Source organism: Cervus canadensis, chromosome X (assembly GCF_019320065.1).
Source record: "Cervus canadensis isolate Bull #8, Minnesota chromosome X, ASM1932006v1, whole genome shotgun sequence".
Lineage (NCBI taxonomy): Eukaryota > Metazoa > Chordata > Mammalia > Artiodactyla > Cervidae > Cervus > Cervus canadensis.
The window spans coordinates 34,648,136-34,665,889 of record NC_057419.1 but is presented as its reverse complement, the minus strand read 5'-3'; the positions used below and the strand labels follow the sequence as shown (position 1 = coordinate 34,665,889).

Genomic DNA, 17,754 nt, shown 5'->3' with positions numbered 1-17,754 from the left:
TTACTTCAATCATTCATATGTTCATGAATTATTTATATTGTTAAAATTAATAAAAAGTCATAAGCACCACAGAAAATCTTCTCAGAACAATACATCAATCTGTCACTTTTCATTTGCAGATTTTTTTCTATGCAAGTATATACATTAATCTCATCAGAGAAATCTCTTTAATCTCTTGACTTCATAAAGGTGTTTCTTTACCTCATATGTTTCTGTACTAAAATAAGGCTGGCATCTACCTACTGTATAGCACAGGGTACTATACTCAGTATTTTATAATAACCTACAAGGGAAAAGAATCAGAGTCAGCAGGGGGAGGTAAAAGGAGTTGCTTGTGTTAATAAGTTCTTTGAATTGGGTAAGAGCTCCTTCCTTTTATATCTATAGATTTGGCACCGTTTGTCTTACCTTGTCCTAGTGACAATGCCTTATTCTAAAACTGGACTTCCTGGTAGAGAAACAACTAGATATCTAACTGGGGAAACATTTAGAAAGGCTTATTTCCCACCTCTTCTCCCCACCTCAATGCCTTTCCAGGTCCTTATTCAGCTGTATTCATTCCAGGTACAGTATGTGATAACTACTACAAGTTCCCACTTAAAATCTCTGTCAGTTACTGCATTATTGGGACCAGCCTGGTACTAACAACATAAAGAAATGTTGAGGCACAGAAGTAAGCATAATGTCACATAGAGACAAAGAATAGGTGGCAACGGAATACATGACATGAGAACTTAACTTTTAGCTCTACACCAAAATATCTCAAGATGACTCAATAATCTGATGGGAGAAACGTGGAGGGTAAAGTTCTGTTTATTTTTCCTTTGAGGGCTGCCTTTTAGAAAAGTATACTACATGGATGTGGAGCCTTGCTCATATATACTATCATTTATTTTTTCATGCATTAGACAACTCTAAAGCAGAATGGGAATGAGATTTTAAAGAAAATTTAACCAATATGCATAAACCAGGGTAGAGTTGTTGCCAAATGATTGTATCAGTTCAAGAAAAGCACTACAAGTTACACTGGCAGAACTGTTCACAAACATGTTTAACACTGTTTATTATGTTTCCTGATCTATCTGATTGGTTATAAGTTATAATATCACAAACTGGCAAGAAACCTTTCAAGCTGTCATCTAATCCTACCTAAGCCACCTATATTTGCTAAACAAATCTGGCTATACTTGCCTTTCTCCATCCAAATGGCACTTATGAGGTTGACATACTTGCATAATCTTTCTGTACACTATTTTCCCTCTACACTACATTAGTTGTGTTAACATAGTCTTTATTAGTCTGCTGAGTGGAGAAAAGACTTCCTTCTCAACCTACTTACCTCTGTTGTCATCCTCATTTTCTTCCCAGGGCTCTTCATTTGCTAGCAATGGGTTCTGTGATTCATTCATAGACCTCATAGGGAAGGAGTGTCCATCACCAGGGCTGGTGGGAAAATGAAGGCAGTGAGATCTTGCAGCCTAGACTTTTATGAAGGTAATAACCCTATTAGAAGCAGGAGGAAGGTTCTTAGAAATATTTAAACCCTTTAGCTTATTGGCTAAAGTCAAACTGGAATGGGCTCTTATAATAGTATCATATAGTTACTCTATTGCTCTCAATTTCTATATCTCGTTTGTTTGTCTGAATCAGTGTTGACTGTTTTTTGTTTTTAAGCAGCTGTTTAACTTGCTTCCCACAATGCCCAGTATAGCAAAATGCACATATAGCAAGTTTCATAAATATAATTTAATGATGATTCCAATTTATACCCCATTATATTATTGCTTTGGCTCTAAATTTTCAAGAAAAATTAGCAGATTCAGAGTCACTGAATTCACTGGAGATAAGCTGCTGTTAATCGGTGATAAATAATAATGATGTCTGAATGCCCTGTTATTTGGCTTGTATGACAGAAAAGTTATTAAGGGCTGGGGGGAAAGCAGCAGAGTGAGGCATTTCTTAGAGTGCAGATTCTGGGGGGCTATTATCCTACCTCAGAATTGATAGTTCTTGACAGAGGATATAACTACACTGATTATAAGTGAGTGGGCTTTGATTTTTGCTCTTGTTCCTTATTTCAAAGAAGACTCATTGAAACTTCCCTTTGGTGGAGTGATTGTGTGTGTGTTTGTGTATGTATGTGTGTGAGTGGGGTGTAAATAACTGCTGGTAATAGTTATTAATCAACATAATGCACTAACACACTTTTATCTTGTGATTTATAGCCAGGGCAGTAGGATATACCACAGCTTTTAAATAAATGAACCTGTAAAATATTAACTGGTACAGTGGAACTATTAGGACAATTCTCTTCATGAGAATTTTTTCTCAATTACCAGCAAAGTTTCCTCAAATAAGTGAACAAATGGATGTCTGAAGAATGGATCTAAAAGAGGACTGAAAGAAGGCTATAAGCTTTGCGCCAGAGCTAGTTTGTTGATGGTAGTTTAATCTGGTACATGAAGTCACTCAGAGGACACAAGCTCACCTCTCCTTTATTGGTTTCCCTTCATCCTTGCTGAAATTATGAGAATTACCTACAGTCTCTAAATCAATCTTTGTTTGTTCTTACTTAAATTAAAAACTTTAATCCAAAACTATGAAAAGTGAAGAAAAGAGAAGTAATTTCTAAGACTATATTACACATAGCACTAAAAGCATTTGGGGGTATATTTTCCCTCTGTTGTTTCTTTTCTCTTTGTATTTGTATATATCAAAAAACATAAGAATTTCCATGTCTATTGTTCTACTAATTCCATTTCTGGGAATTTTGCTAAAGCTAGAGATAGACACAAAAATGTCCATTATGCTATTATTTCCAGCCAATAATTAGGTAACAACCTAAACATCTAACAATATGGGATATATATACACACATATATATATATATATGTTGTTTGGTGTCTTTAGTCACTCAGTCATGTCCAACTCTTTGCGACCCCATTGACTGTAGCCCACCAGGCTCCTCTGTCCATGGGATATATATATATATATATATATATATATATATATATATATTTATATTTATATACACATATATATTTTTCCCACTGGATGGAATATGACATAGTCAAAGGTAATGGTTATAAAGACTATGTCACAATAAGGAGAAATGTTCACTGTATTTTAAGTGAAAAATATAAAATTCAAAATAGTATGTATACTGTGATTAAAAATACATACAAATATATATAGAAAAAATCGGTTGTTTACCAAATTCACTTATAAATGACTTGTACCAGTTTACACTGCACACAAACAAAGAATAAGAATGCTTACTTCATCACACCCTCACCTCCTGATTTATCTTCTCTGGTGGCTCAGCTGGTAAAGAATCCACCTGCAATGTGGGAGACCTGGGTTTGATTCCTGGGTTGGGAAGATCCCCTGGAGAAGGCAACGGCTACCCACTCCAGTATTCTGGCCTGGAGAATTCCATGGATTGACTCTCGCAAAGAGTTAGACATGACTGAGCAACTTTCACTTTCACTAACCTAGTAATGAAAAACTCAGGAAATAGAGTTTTACATTGAACAGATATCTGCTGCATAATACAGTCAAAATTAGATTGCCACTTCAAGTCATGGTCCCACATCAACTTCTTTCACTGGTAATAATTACCTACCTAGACCCAATAGGTATTAACCAGAACTTCTTATTATCGCCAAACACTTGCTGGATATTTTTGACGAAGCCAAGGTTGAACCCATTTTTCTCTGGGCCGCTCATAAACACTGGAGTACAGAAGGCCTCTAGGGAAGGGCAGGGAAATTGAAGAAAAGAAGAGAGCAATAATCAGGACTATTATAATTTTACAGTTCTCCATGAATGTGACTTGTTTCTATGGTGTCTTTCTGCTGTGGGACCGTAGGCCCCTCATTCTTAGTTTTTGCTAAATTATTTAGTAAAAACTAGCATAATCACTTTACTACAAAGCAAGTTTTTATTAAGTGCAAAGAATTGGCACTCTTTTTTTAAGGCAGAAGAAACACAGGATGAAAGAAATCAATGAATAGTAATGGAATAGTATGTATTTTGTATTGCATGTAAGGAGTGAAAAACCAAATCTGAGTGCTTTATTTGAATCTAAATTGTAATAACAGCCAAATGGTCTCTATATTTAGAGCTGGTGCCAAAATAATGACACATAAAGAGATAGTAATGGCATTGATTTGGTTGTGAAACATTTCAGAAATGAAGATGTTTACACTGAAGCCTGCAATGTAAGAAACTGAGTTCTACTCCAGAAAAAATGTCAATGAATGAACTATAATCACCTCAATGACTATAGAAATTGGACCATGTTAGTGCACATTATTTTTAGATACACATTTATCCCATTAAGCAAACATTTTCATTGTTGGACTCTGGCTGCACCTAGACATTTCTCTTTTGTTCTTTTTTCAGATTCTGTTATCACGAAGCTTTTAGTACTTTTCTATATTGTGGCTAATCTTTAAACCAAATGTGCTAATCTACCACCCTAGCAACTAAGTGCTACATATATATTTGGTTTAGAAAATAAGTGCAAATACTTTTTAGCTGTCATCATTATTAGCAAATAAATTCCAAAAACATAGTGGCTTTCACACTATACTTTCCTCAAATTTACCTTAGCTAAACATTCAACATTTAGACACTTTCTCCTTAACCCTCATGCATTGATTTGTATATGGTATAAATATTTGTTTCACCATGAAAACAACTGTTGTATCGGATCCATCAGAAATATAGTTCTACAAATAACAGCCCAGAGTATAGAGTAATGGAAAATTTTACATTTCTTGTGCTCATTTTCTATAGACTCACTTGTTCAATGTGTTTATCTCATTCCCACAGTCCCTACACAGCTCCTTGATAACTGTAGATATTCAATGATTTGTTGGTTTGGATTCTCTCTCAGGAGAACGTTTTTAGAAGTGCTCAATGAGATTTTTCTACCTTTGTTGACCTTGACCTCTGCCTTCTGATGTTCCTTTCTGTGCTGATTCTTTCCTGCACTCCCTTATGTGAACACCTTTCAGAAATTTTTAAGCTGCAAATCTAGGGAGCTACCTGGAGAAGGAAATGGCAACTTACTCCAGTACTCTTGCCTGGAAAATCCCATGGACAGAGGAGCCTGGTAGGCTACAGTCCATGGGGTTGCAAAGAGTCCAACAGGACTGAGTGACTACACTTTATTAGCCAGTGTGTGTGTGTTAGTCGCTCAGTCATGTCTGACCCTTTGTGACCCCATGGACTGTAGCCCACCAGGTTCCTCTGTTCATAGGATTCTCAGCGCAAGAATACTGGAGTAGGTTGCCATTTCCTTCTCCAGCTATTACCCAGTATGAACTATAAAAAGCAATGGTCGCTTTTTATGTGAGGTTTTATTCACTAATGTTCTTTTTAGTCTGTAAGTTTCATTTACTATGGCTTTCCAGTTTGGTAAAACGTGTTTACATCTGTCCCTGTTTGGTGGCAAAGAAATGTCATTGCAGCTGAAATGCTTCATTCGAAGTTTTTCTCTTCCTTGGGAACAATCCACTAGTCACAGGGATATATATTCATATGTTTTTTTCCCTAGTCTTAATATCCAATCTTACCTAAGGTAGTTTTGTTTCTGCTGACAAGCCAACAATGGTAACCAAAGAGAATCACAAGGCTGACAAAAAACATGCAGGCCACAAAGAGGAGAAAAAGGACATGGAACTTAGAGCGAACACCAGGCAATTCCCCCTAGAAAAGAAATAATAAACAAACAGAAACAAAGGATTAAAGTTGTAAGGTTTGGGTAGTTTTTCTGTATTGGTTAGTACTTTTTACATATTTTGTATAATTTTTACAAAACAGTTCTTTCTGTGGTTGACCATTCCACATTATGGATATGCTTTTGTCCTACACAGCCTAAATGGATCTTTGCTTAAGCACAGTTCAGTGTAAAATAGAGTATATAATGTGTCAGTTAGAAAAGAGTAATGTTAAAAGAGTATGCTCAGGACATAATTAGTATGCAATTTCTTAAAGCTTGTACTCCATTTAGTTTGTAAATTATGAGTGATTAGCTAGAGGTGATCTTGAGGTCATATCATATGGTTCATCCTCTTGCCTCAAGGTGGCTTACTCTGGAATACTTTATATGTCATGTTTCTTTGGATGTATGTATGTTGACAATGTCACAGTGATATATGTATGAAGTTAAAATACATAGGTAGTATTTTTAAATGTTTTACCTGTAAGTCATGACCTGATCTTACAACTACTGCAAATTTTATGTGTTTTTTAAATAGCTGAATGTGCTGGTATGTTACATCCTATGAAACAGCTGTTTAGATAGTAAAATCAAGCAAGATTTGACAGGCAATTGTAGAAGTAGGTAGCTAAAGATTTTCATAGTTAGTTGAGACATCTTATTTTCCATATGGCAACAGTTTTTTTTTTTTTAGTGTAGCCCTATTAGAATGAATGTTCTAAAGTTCTATAGCATGCAAAGAATGTAACATTTTGTCTTCTGAAGAGAACCTTAGAAAACATTTTCAATTTTGGAGTAAGCAGTTGGGAGAATGACTTTTCTTTATTTCCCCCTTTCCTGTGCTGATCATTGTTTTGGTATGATGGATTGCTTTGAAATATTTCCAAATGCTCTTAAGTAATAAAGGTGGTTAAAGTGGACCTTGATATTAGGATCTAGTTCTACTACAGTTTGGAAAGAGAAAATTAAGACTTAGAAGCAGTTGGCAAATTCAGATAGTACAGTTTTTTTCTTCTCTTTGAAGAGATATATATATTTATTTTGGTTTAAGGAAATATTAGGAGTCTTCTAGAGAGTATGTGTTTGAAGGATGAAGATAAAAGGAAGTAAACTAGTCAGATGCTTTCAGCTGAGGGGTGGTCTAGGTGAAATTTGCCTGGGGGAAGAGTGGTCCAGGATATTGCAACACCAAGAACTTTGACCTTCAGGAACTTATATGTGAAGCTCCCTTTTGAAATGATCCCTCTACAAAATCTTGGCTTAACCATTCAAATTGAATTTAATCGATTTTTCTTTCATTCATTTCGAATTTATAGGAAAGAATTTGTGGTGGTTTTTGACTGGCTGGACTTTTGTTTTCAAAATGTCTACTTTTTATGTTTTAAAGCTCACATTTATTTTACTTATCTTTCATGTTTAAATGGACAGTAGCAAATGGCTGGGTAGCAGGGACTGATATAAAGTCAGTTTACACTCTGAGTAGCCGAGCTGAAAGTCTTTCCTCCCTGAATTGCTCCTACAGAAATCTCTTCTGTCTGCCAAAGCATATCTACTGTGTTGTCCTTTGATAAACTCCTTAGATATTTAGCTTTTTTGTTAGAAGAAAGTGACCCTATGTTCAAAATTACCTTCTCAGGAGATAACCAAGCTAAATTACTCAAAGCAATAACCACCAGAAGCAGTTCAGGGGAATACAGGTAGAATAATACTATCATCTCAGTTCTAAAAGAATTCTTAGTCTCTATGGGGAGATTCTTGGCCCCTTGTGAGAGGTGTGTATTATTACTTTTTCATAAAGCAAATATCAATTTGCTATCAAAGTAGCTACCTTTTAAGTTAACATTGAGAGGAGAACCACAATCTGATGGTCTTCTGAATTATGTATTCCAAAGGAGGTAGAACTTTATAGCAGGACCACAATGGGCAATAAGACATGGCACAGTGTTGAAGATTACTGGGCTGTGTGTCAGTTCAAGTTCTCTCTTTGAAACTTAGAAGCTGGGTGATCCTGAACAAGTCACTTAGCTACTATGACCCTCAGTTTATAATATTTAAATGAGACTAATACTTCCTTCTCTACCTAGTTCACAAGGTTGTGGTGAGGATAAGATGAGATAATAGATATGAAAGTGCTTTGAAAATGGTAAAGTACCATACAAATGGAGGTTGCTGTTCTTAGGAACACAGCTAATCTCCTTGATACATGGCTTTTAAAATACATGGCACCGTTTACTTTTCATTTTAGGAGAAGACTCAATTTAAACTGAGAAAGCCATCTTTAAACCACACCAAAGTGCTCTCTGGCTAGAGAGGCTGCAAAGAAGCATTTCTCTGAACTGTCAATGCCCTTTTCATGATGAGGGCAAGCCAGGGCATGTTTCCTCTTGCCTCTCATCTGTCAGGTATGAGCTAGTCTATTGCAGAGAGAAAAAATGAAGGAATAGGAAAAGGAGAAGGCTATGTTTACCTCTGATAGGGCTTGTGAATACTGGCACATTTCTGGAGATTAATTCATATCCAGATATTATCTTTTAAGAGTAAAAGAAGCATACTGCACTGGGCTAGCATTATGGTATTTGATTACTTGCTTGGTAGGAGGACCCAAGGCAAATGTATGAAATACAACTAGTTCTTTAACAGTAGCTTACTGTATCAAGGACCAAGTAAAGTCTGTAGTGAAGACCAAGGCTGATACTTTCCCTGCTGAATTGAATGCAAGAGATTTTCTTTATGGTCAAGGTGGTAGTTCAGTATGTGAAGAGAATGCCAAACAGGCAATGGAAACCTGGGCAATAGATAAGAGATCCTGTGATGTGGAAAGCAGCCAAAGAGACATAAGGATGATGAAGCATTTTGTATTTGGGGAAAATTTGTGAGAAAACTTCACTTCTGCTTATACTTTTATATCCCTGAGTTGAAGATTTTGATATGCATTATATAATGACTGATTCTTAAAGTTATTAGATATGGGAGTTGATTAAGCAAGTTGAGGTGAGAATGGAAAGTCCATACCTCTGTAATTTTCTACACTAGTACAGAAGAAAGTACTAATTAATAATTTATATATTCTCAGCTATTTAGGTTCTTACTGCCTTGTCTTTCTCCCTTTTTCTCCAGTTTTTTTATAACCTAGATTCTAGTCACTTGCTTTACCTCTCCCCTTGAGGTGAGATATTCCTGTTATACAGGCTCTTGTTCAATTCCTAAAGTAATAACTAGTAGCTCTGCCCACAACTGTTTTTTGCTATACCAGTTCACTTTGGAAAGCCCTCATCATGTAAGGTTATGTCTTAATAATTGTAGTTGTGGGAAAGACATATTCTGGAGTTCTTTGGCATGAAATTTAAATATATATATATATTTTACTATACTGCTGCCAGATCCTGTAAACATATACAAACTGAAAATCTGCCTTCAATTCTTTTGGGAATAGGTATAATATAACTGATATCTTCAAGCAGAAGAAATGTGAAAGGATTTTTTAAAAAAATATTTCATTATAATTATTGGAATCATGTTTTGAAAGGTAAAGTACTTTCAACATCTGTTTCATTTGATCTTGGCAAAGAGCCAGTGAAGCAGGTAGCAGAGGCAGTATGAGGACTCAGTTATCCTAAAAGCCAACCCAGAGTTTGTCAACGTTCAAATAAGTTCCTTAATAAGGAGAGACTGGAAAAACAAGTTCATGTCTCATGTGTTTCTTCCTTTTCATTTGGTCTTTTGTGAAGATGAGTTAATGAATCTTTCCAATAGGAGTAGGAATCCAACAGGAATTAAATCTTCTTTGAACAGGGAATTAGAAAGTATTTTCTGGCAATGAGGGAGTACTTCGTCAGCCTTTGTCTCAGGAAACTAGGGATTTAGAATTAGTTTCAACATTTTTCAAACCTAAAATTGGTAAGAAGTGGATTTTTAAAACTTGATTAGATAAATACATTGTAAAGACTCAGTAAGAGTAAAGAGATTAGGTTCCTGGAGGCCCAACAAGGTTCTCATATGTAATAGTAAACTGTTTAATTGACATCTAAATAATAGCCTCCTAAATCTCAGAATATTTAACATGGGAGACTCGTTTACTGTTTCTTCCTTTCTGATTAATTCAGTATTAACTACTAAAAATGTAAAAAAAAAGTAATTTGAACAAGGTGACAGATTGGAGCAGGTGTGTATTTATTCTGGGGGGGGGACCAGAAAGGGGGACCCTTGTGGATTATTTAACTTACTCTCCAGTATTTGATGAAATAGCTGAAGACCGTTGTAGCAATGTACAGGCAATAGAGCACAGAATAAGCTAAGAACTGAAGGAAGAATTTATAGTTGGAAAATCCAATGCAGTTATTAACCCTAAAAAAAGGGAAAAAAAGAAAAACATTTGAAATCAGGATCCACTGATTTAGAACACACTGAGAGACAGTGAAATATGTTACCCCTGCTGCTTCATTTTCTGCTGTACAAAAACAGGAATTGAAGTCCCTTAATAGGAACAGATTGGAAAAATAAGTTCATGTCTCACTTGTTTTTCCTTTTATTTATAGACACAGAAACACCTGGCCTATATAATAGGTTTCTGACACATCCAAGCAAACCTTGATTTTGGATTCTGAAAACCTATTAGAATCTCAGCAACTATACTTATTATAGTATGGTATATTCTCTTTATCATGGTTTCATACTGGTTCTTTGGGTCAGACATACAAAATTTAGAAAAGAATTGCTTACATTAACAATCTAGAGTACTTCAAACATCAAAATGCTAAAAACAGAACTGAACTGTGTAATGTCAAAGAGAACTATTTGTGCTTTCATTATTATAGCTAATGGACAAGAGACCATTAGTTCTGTGACACCAGGAATTCATTGTCACACCATTGGTGTTATATTTATTCTTGCTTTAAAATGTTATGCCTTCCCTGTTACCTACATAAATACAAAGCCCAATGAATTATGGTAGCAGAAACAGGCATTTTACAACTATGCTTAGGAAAGTAGGCATATTGAGCAACTTTGACCCTATTAGATGAGAGAAATGAATCAAAAGGATATACCATGGGCAATGATGGTCCATTTTTAAAACACACCTACAAAAGGAACAAAATACAGTGTGATAAATTTCAGAATTGAATTCAAGTTATCCAGCAGTATTTTTACATGGTACCAGTACACTCATTCCTAGATTTACACTATAGCTTCTCCAAAACTATTGTGTCCTCAGTTGTTCCTAGGATAAGCCAATCACTAAAATTTAGGATCTTGTTGGCAGCAAGTTACATGCCTACAATTCAACCTTTAAAAGCCATTGGGAACTCTAGGATATTGACACAAAGAATAGGTCCAAAATATCTCCCCTCACTTTACTTACTTAGTTGAATAAAAGTAAAAAATAAAACATGACCACAGCCTATGCTTGAATCAAGGTTAAGAGAAACATGGATGAAACAAGCACTTAAGAAGGACATGAAGATTATATTTATTAGCATAAAACTGGGATTTTACAAAGCTGGAGGAATTTGAGTAATAAAATTAAGTAGCATTGACTTATAACCCCAAAGATAAAATTATTATCCATGTCCACATGGGCTTCCCTGATGGCTCGGATGGTAAAGAATACACCTGCAATGCAGGAGACCCCGATTCGATTTCTGGGTTGGGAAGATCTGCTGGAGAAAGGATAGGCTACCCACTCCAATATTCTTGGCTTCCCTTGTAGCTCAACTGGTAAAGAATCTGCCTGCAATGCGGGAGACCTGGGTTCGATCCCTGGGTTGGGAAGATCCCCTGGAGAAGGGAAAGGCTACCCACTCCAGTATTCTGGCCTGGAGAATTCCATGAATTGTACAGTCCATGGGGTCACAAAGAGTTGAACACGACTCAGGAACTTTCACATATAAGTAAATGATTGAATAAATAAATGAGGGAGAAGAGACAAATCTCCCATGTAGAGAAATTCCAAATAATTTTTGTAGATATTGGGCCTTCAGGGCGGGGAGTGGGGGGACGATAACATTCCTTTAGTGTTGGCTGCACACCAAAACTTCCTTCTACAGAGTACAGTATGGAAGACAGGGTGGAGGAAGAGTAGCTTTACAGTGGAGAAATCTGACAAACATTCTTCAGTCAGATGATTAGCACTGCAGTGATAAGTTATGTCTATAGTATTTACCCTTGATATGATTCAATGAAAATGACTCTTAACCTCTCGTCTTCCTTTCCCAAAAGACATTACTCAAATCTAATCATGAGAAAAATATCAGACAAATCCTTAGAGTATTCTACAAAATATCTGACAATTCTAAAAACTGTCAAGGTTATCAAAAATAAGTAAAGTCTGAGAAACTGTCACAGCTAAGAGGAGCCTATGAAGACATGACAATTAAATGGTATCCTAGAACAGAAGAAGGATGTTAGAGAAAAACTGAGTAAATCTAAATAGTGTATGGACTTTGGTTAAAAATTTAAAAAAACTAATGTTGGTTCATTAATTTTCACAAATGTACCATATTAACACAAGATAATAATAGGGAAAATGGTGCAGGATATATGAAAACTATGTTTACAATAATTCTATAAATCTAAAACTGTTCTCAAATAAAATGTTTATTTTTAAAAATGTGGTTTGAGTTCTCTTTCTTATCTTTAGAATAGTTTGAATCATCATCATCTCTATTAGGGTATTTGGCATGTACTCATCATGATTGAAAGGAAATGCTCTTTAGGATCAACACATTCGAATAAGTCACTTGGTTGTCAAGGCAACCATCAATGGCCAAGCTCAGCCCAGGGGAATTATGGCTGTCACTTACATGGCACAGACAGAACAGTGGTGGCAGCGATCTGGCTTGATCAAATGGCACCGGTCACAGAATCTTACAGCTATAGGAAAAATAAGGTAGTTAGCATTGGTTAGGGATCAATAAGACACCAAATATCTTACTAACCTATCTAGATGACTTGTTATACACTGATTACAGGTACCCAAACTCACCTCACTTCAAGCAAACAAGCAAAAGATCACATAAGAGAATTGTGGTATGTATTTTTTCCCTGTTGGATAAATCGTAAAAGCACCTTTTGGAGGATGAGTGTAAGGGGAAAAGTTTTCATATCTGGATATCTGATCATAAAATCCTGTATTATAAAACAAACTATACTGTCAATTACTTGAGTTATTTTGGGGAAATCATTTACCCTCTGTTTACTCCAAGTTTCCTATCTGAAAACAGAATTCATCATTTATCTCCTGTCTCCAGAGGTTGCACTGTATGAGGAGGATAAAACTCCTAAGGTATAGTAAAGAGGGTGGTTCTTAGAATAAGAATTTGAATAATAGAAGAGACATTCTAGAACAGTTAGTTCAATTGACCATTCTGCAGATAAAGAAAATAAAGACCTGAGCCATATCAAGTGACTTACACAAAGTCACATAGTAAGCAAGTAGCAATGGCAGGGCTATGACTTGTAGAGTTTTTATGACCCTTTAGTTTAGGATTCTCTTCACTTTGTAAATATGATATAAATAATATTTCTCCTTCCCTCTCTACCTTCTTCCTTCTTTTCTTTATTTCCTTAGATAAAAGACATTTTCCTTTCCTTCTAACTTTCTCTGTGTTCATTGATAGAGTATGCCTGTTTAATATGACTATTAAGTTTAACAAAATTAGGAATAATTTGAGCTAATATAAAAATTCCATCTAAAGTGTACCTTAAGCACACATAACTGATTCAACATAATGGACTATTAATTCAGCAGAGTTTCTGTGTTCATTCTACAAGGGACATGCATGTTTAGGTCCTTCAGCATGTTTTAAAAAATATGGTCAAATGCCACTACCCAGTTTAAGCCACTATCACTTTTAATTTAGAAGACTGAAATAATTCCTAATTATTCACTTTGCTTTCATTCTTGCCCCTTCACAATACATTCTTTACAGAATAGCCAAATGATTTGTCAAAATCTAAATCAGATCTTATCACTCACCACTAAAAACCTTCAGTGGATTTCCAACACTCTTAGCATGGCAAGTCCCCCTGTTTTTTGGCCACACTGTGTGGCTTGCAGGCTCTTAGTTCCCAAACCAGGGACTCAGCCTGGCCCCAGCAAGTAAAAGCACTGAGTCCTAACCACTGGACCACCAGGGAATTTCTGCAAGTAATTTTTTCTTATTTGAGTCCCAGATCATATGACATTGCCTAAGAGAAGCCCTCTCTATTACTGTGTATCAGGGATGTGAACAAATGCTTCAACAGTTGAGGGAACAGTGATTAGTGAAGAACCTGAGAATTCATGCCTTGTTTAAAGAGGCACTACCACTTGGCTCTAGCTAATTTTTGCCATTGGGAAATACAGATCGAATGTTGCCAGTGTCTGAGTTTTCAAAAGAAGTCAGAAATGTGGATTTTCATGAAGAAATATTCAAATTGTTAAAAATTAGTAAAAAATACAAAGTTTTAAAAGACATATGAGATCAGAAAGAAGACATCTCTGGGTCCAATTCATCCCATATAACTCTAGTTTGTAATCTATTCTCTACTACACCATTCTGCTTACTACTGTTTGGAATTATATAGATAATTTCCTGACTGTTTCCTTTTTACCATATTTCAGTATGCATGAAGACTTTTTAAAAACCAGCATGCACTAATCCTCTAACAAAATAAACAATAAATCTTTAATATCATCTAATATCTAGATTATATTGAAACATCCCCAATTGTCATATGGGATCTTAATAAATATTTGTTGAACAAGTAAATGATAAATAGATGAACATAAATGTCTAACAGTATACTTCTTAAACCCTGAAACATGATCTTCCTTATTAATTCTAAAACATTAGAATTACTTGCCAAAAAAAACCCTTGGTTTTCTTTTCCCTTTTTAGGACCTTTATTTATTTATTTATTCTTGTCATTTAATCATCAAAGTAACTTTTGGATACAGGCAGTATTAACCTCATTTAATAGGGGAAGAAAATGGGAACTCAGAAAGGTCAATTGCTGAATGTCACATAGGGAGAAATAAGTAAGACTTTTTAATGTTCTCACTAGCTATTTTACATATTTGGAATCTTGAAAAATAGTATAGATGATCTTATTTGTAAAGCAGAAATAGCAATACAGACATAGAGCAAAAAGCCTTAGTTTTCAAATTTTAAAAGGTGAATTATTCAGCTAGTATTGTTCCACTCATGCAGAAGAAAACTAACAATAAGACTCCATAGTGAATATCACCAAGGAAAAATGAAGACATATCTCTGCACAAACACTTGTACAAGAATTTTCATAGCAGATTTACTCATAATAGCTGAGTACTGGAAACAATCCAAAAAAGCATCAACTGGTAAATGGATAAACAAATTATGATATTCATACAATGAAATACTACTCAGCAATAAAAGGAATGAAATACACAAGAATGTGAATGAATCTCAAGAACATTATGCTGAATAAAAGAAGCCAGATACAACAGTACATACTGTATAATTTCATTTATACAAAATTCTAGAGTAGGTAGAACTAATCAATGGTAGAAAACTCTTAGAATAGTGGTTGTCTTTGGTGGTGGTGGTGGGACTGATTGGGAAGGAGCATGAGAGAACTTTCTGTGGTGTGGTAATGTTTACAGAGGTTTTGGTTACACAGGTGTATACATTTGTCAAAACACTAAATGGTACACTTAAGATCTGTGCATGTTTGTTGTATGTAAATTTCATCCAAAAAAGAATAATAAAATATTTAGGTGGATCTTGGGTACTTTGGAATGCATCAAAAAATAAGATGGGACTTCTGTGGTGGTCCAGTGGTTAAGAATACACCTGCCAATGCAGGGGACATGGGTTTGGTCCAGGAAGATCCCACATGATGAAGAGCAACTAAGCCCATGCGCCACTACTACTGAAGCTTGCACTCCTCAACAAGAGAAGGCACTGCAATAAGAAGCCCATGCATTGCAAGAAAGAGGGGCTCCCACTCGCTGCAACTAGAGAAAGCCTGCATGCAGGAATGAAGACCCAGAATAGCCATAAGTAAATATTAAAAAAATAAGATGGCTTGCCATCATTTGAAAGTCTACAAATAACAAATGCTGGAGAGGATGCGTATGGAGAAAAGGGAGCCCTCCTACTCTGTTGGTGAGAATGTAAATTGGCATGGCCACTATGGAGAGCAGTATGGAGGTTTCTTAAGAAACTAAAAATAGAACTACCATATGACCCAGCAATCCCACTCCTGGGCACATATCTGGAGAAAATCGTACCTCAAAAAGATACATATACCCCAATGTTCATTGCAGTACTATTTACAATAGCCAAGACATGGAAGCAACCTAAATGTCCATCAATAGACGAATGAACAAAGAACTTGTGGCACACAATGGAATACTACTCAGACATAAAAAGGAATGAAATAATGCCATTTGCAGCAACATGGATGGACCTAGAGATGATCATACTAAATGAAGTCAGACAAAGACAAATATCATATGATATCACACGTGTAGAATCTGCAATACAATACAAATGAATTTATTTACAAAACAGAAACAGACTCACAGTCATAGGAAACAAATTTATGATTACCAAAGGGAAAGGTTGTGGGGGATAGATAAATTAGGGGTTTGGGATTAGCAGATACAAACTACTATATATAAAATAAACAATAAGGACCTACTGTGTAGCACAGGGAACTGTATTTAGTATCCTGTAATAAACTGTAATGGAAAAGAATATAAAAAAGAATATATATACATTTATGTATGTTTAACTGAATCACTTTGCTATACATCAGAAACTAACACAAAATTGTAAGTCAACTATACTTCAATAAAAAAAATTAAAAGACGGCCTGATGGATGATGGATAGAGGAATGGATTTGTAGACAGATTCATGATAAAGCAATATAGTTAAATGTTAGTGGTGGACTCAAGTGGTGGGTATACAGATGTTTATAAGGTAATTATTCCATAAATGTTTGACATTTTTTATACTATGTTGAGAAAAAACTCCATGGTGTTTCTCAGAAGAAAGGAGGGAAAAGTGGGCTAGACTGAGGATATTTATGACTCAGTCTTTCTGAGATCCTTGTAGATCTGCCTCCCTAAATCACTTTGGATGAACTGACCTCCACTCCCAGTTCTTGTGTAAACTGGTAGCTTCTTGGCCATATCAACAAGCATCTGCTTCTGGACCTCAGGTCTCTCTTCATTTTCATAGCGCTCCTTGTCTGTATAGGACAAGTGGAACTGCAAGGAAAAGTGAGAGGCAAGACTTTACTTTCCAAGGTTCACAGAAAAGATTAAAGACAACAACAACATCTATTTAGATGAAAATAATTGTTACCTACCCTTTGATATTCAGGTGCCAATTTGGCTTATAACTTTCTCTGGGTAATTATCTCATTTATCTTATCTGGCTTTTATCTCAATATTCATAACTCTATGTGATAGGTAATATTGTTTTATAACCTAAGAAAATAAAATCTAAGTACCTTGTCTATGGTTATACTCAACTCAACTAGTAAAAGCAGCAAAACTAAGACCCAAACCAATTCACCAAGACTTATGCCATTTCCACTCCACTATACCATAATATGATGTTGCATGTTAATAAGTGATACCTTGCTGCCAGGATCCTGTTGATGATAAGCTATGCTTTTTATTAAGTTGTGAGTATTCTTCATAGATGTCCTCTTGGAGAAGTTGGATGAGACTACTTGCAACTTTGTGTATTCTAATTTTGCAAATGAATAGATAATCGGATATTTTCACTATTCCAGAAGTTTTTAGTCTGGTATGGAGCTTGTTGCCACGTTTGTGCCACACTTTGCTAATCTTGCCAAAAAAGCTGGGGGCAATGATTTTCCAAAGTAATACAGACCTGTAAGTTTTCTTCTGTTTGGGCCAAACGATAGCAGAGGTGAAAAAGAAAAAGACCTGTGATCAGATTTTCTGGGTTTCAACTTCATCTCTGCCATTTAATAGTTCAAAAATCACTTTGGAAAATCAGACACTCTCAACCTAAGTTTCTTC

At 35.5% G+C, this 17,754-nt stretch overlaps 1 protein-coding gene across 2 annotated transcripts in view; it reads right to left on the bottom strand.

Moving 5' to 3' along the window:
• The window catches only part of ZDHHC15 (zinc finger DHHC-type palmitoyltransferase 15), a 109,345-nt gene that overhangs the window by 18,144 nt on the left and 73,447 nt on the right, over window positions 1-17,754 (bottom strand). Inside the window, exons 4-10 of one of the 2 annotated variants that reach the window (XM_043459545.1) lie at window positions 16,848-16,968; window positions 12,532-12,601; window positions 10,777-10,809; window positions 9,955-10,075; window positions 5,586-5,718; window positions 3,626-3,752; window positions 1,340-1,443 (exon numbers count right to left, since the gene is read on the bottom strand). In XM_043459545.1, the coding sequence (XP_043315480.1) occupies window positions 1,340-1,443; window positions 3,626-3,752; window positions 5,586-5,718; window positions 9,955-10,075; window positions 10,777-10,809; window positions 12,532-12,601; window positions 16,848-16,968 (709 nt within the window). The remainder of the gene's footprint in view (window positions 1-1,339; window positions 1,444-3,625; window positions 3,753-5,585; window positions 5,719-9,954; window positions 10,076-10,776; window positions 10,810-12,531; window positions 12,602-16,847; window positions 16,969-17,754) is intronic. The other variant, XM_043459546.1, reaches the window with a different exon arrangement.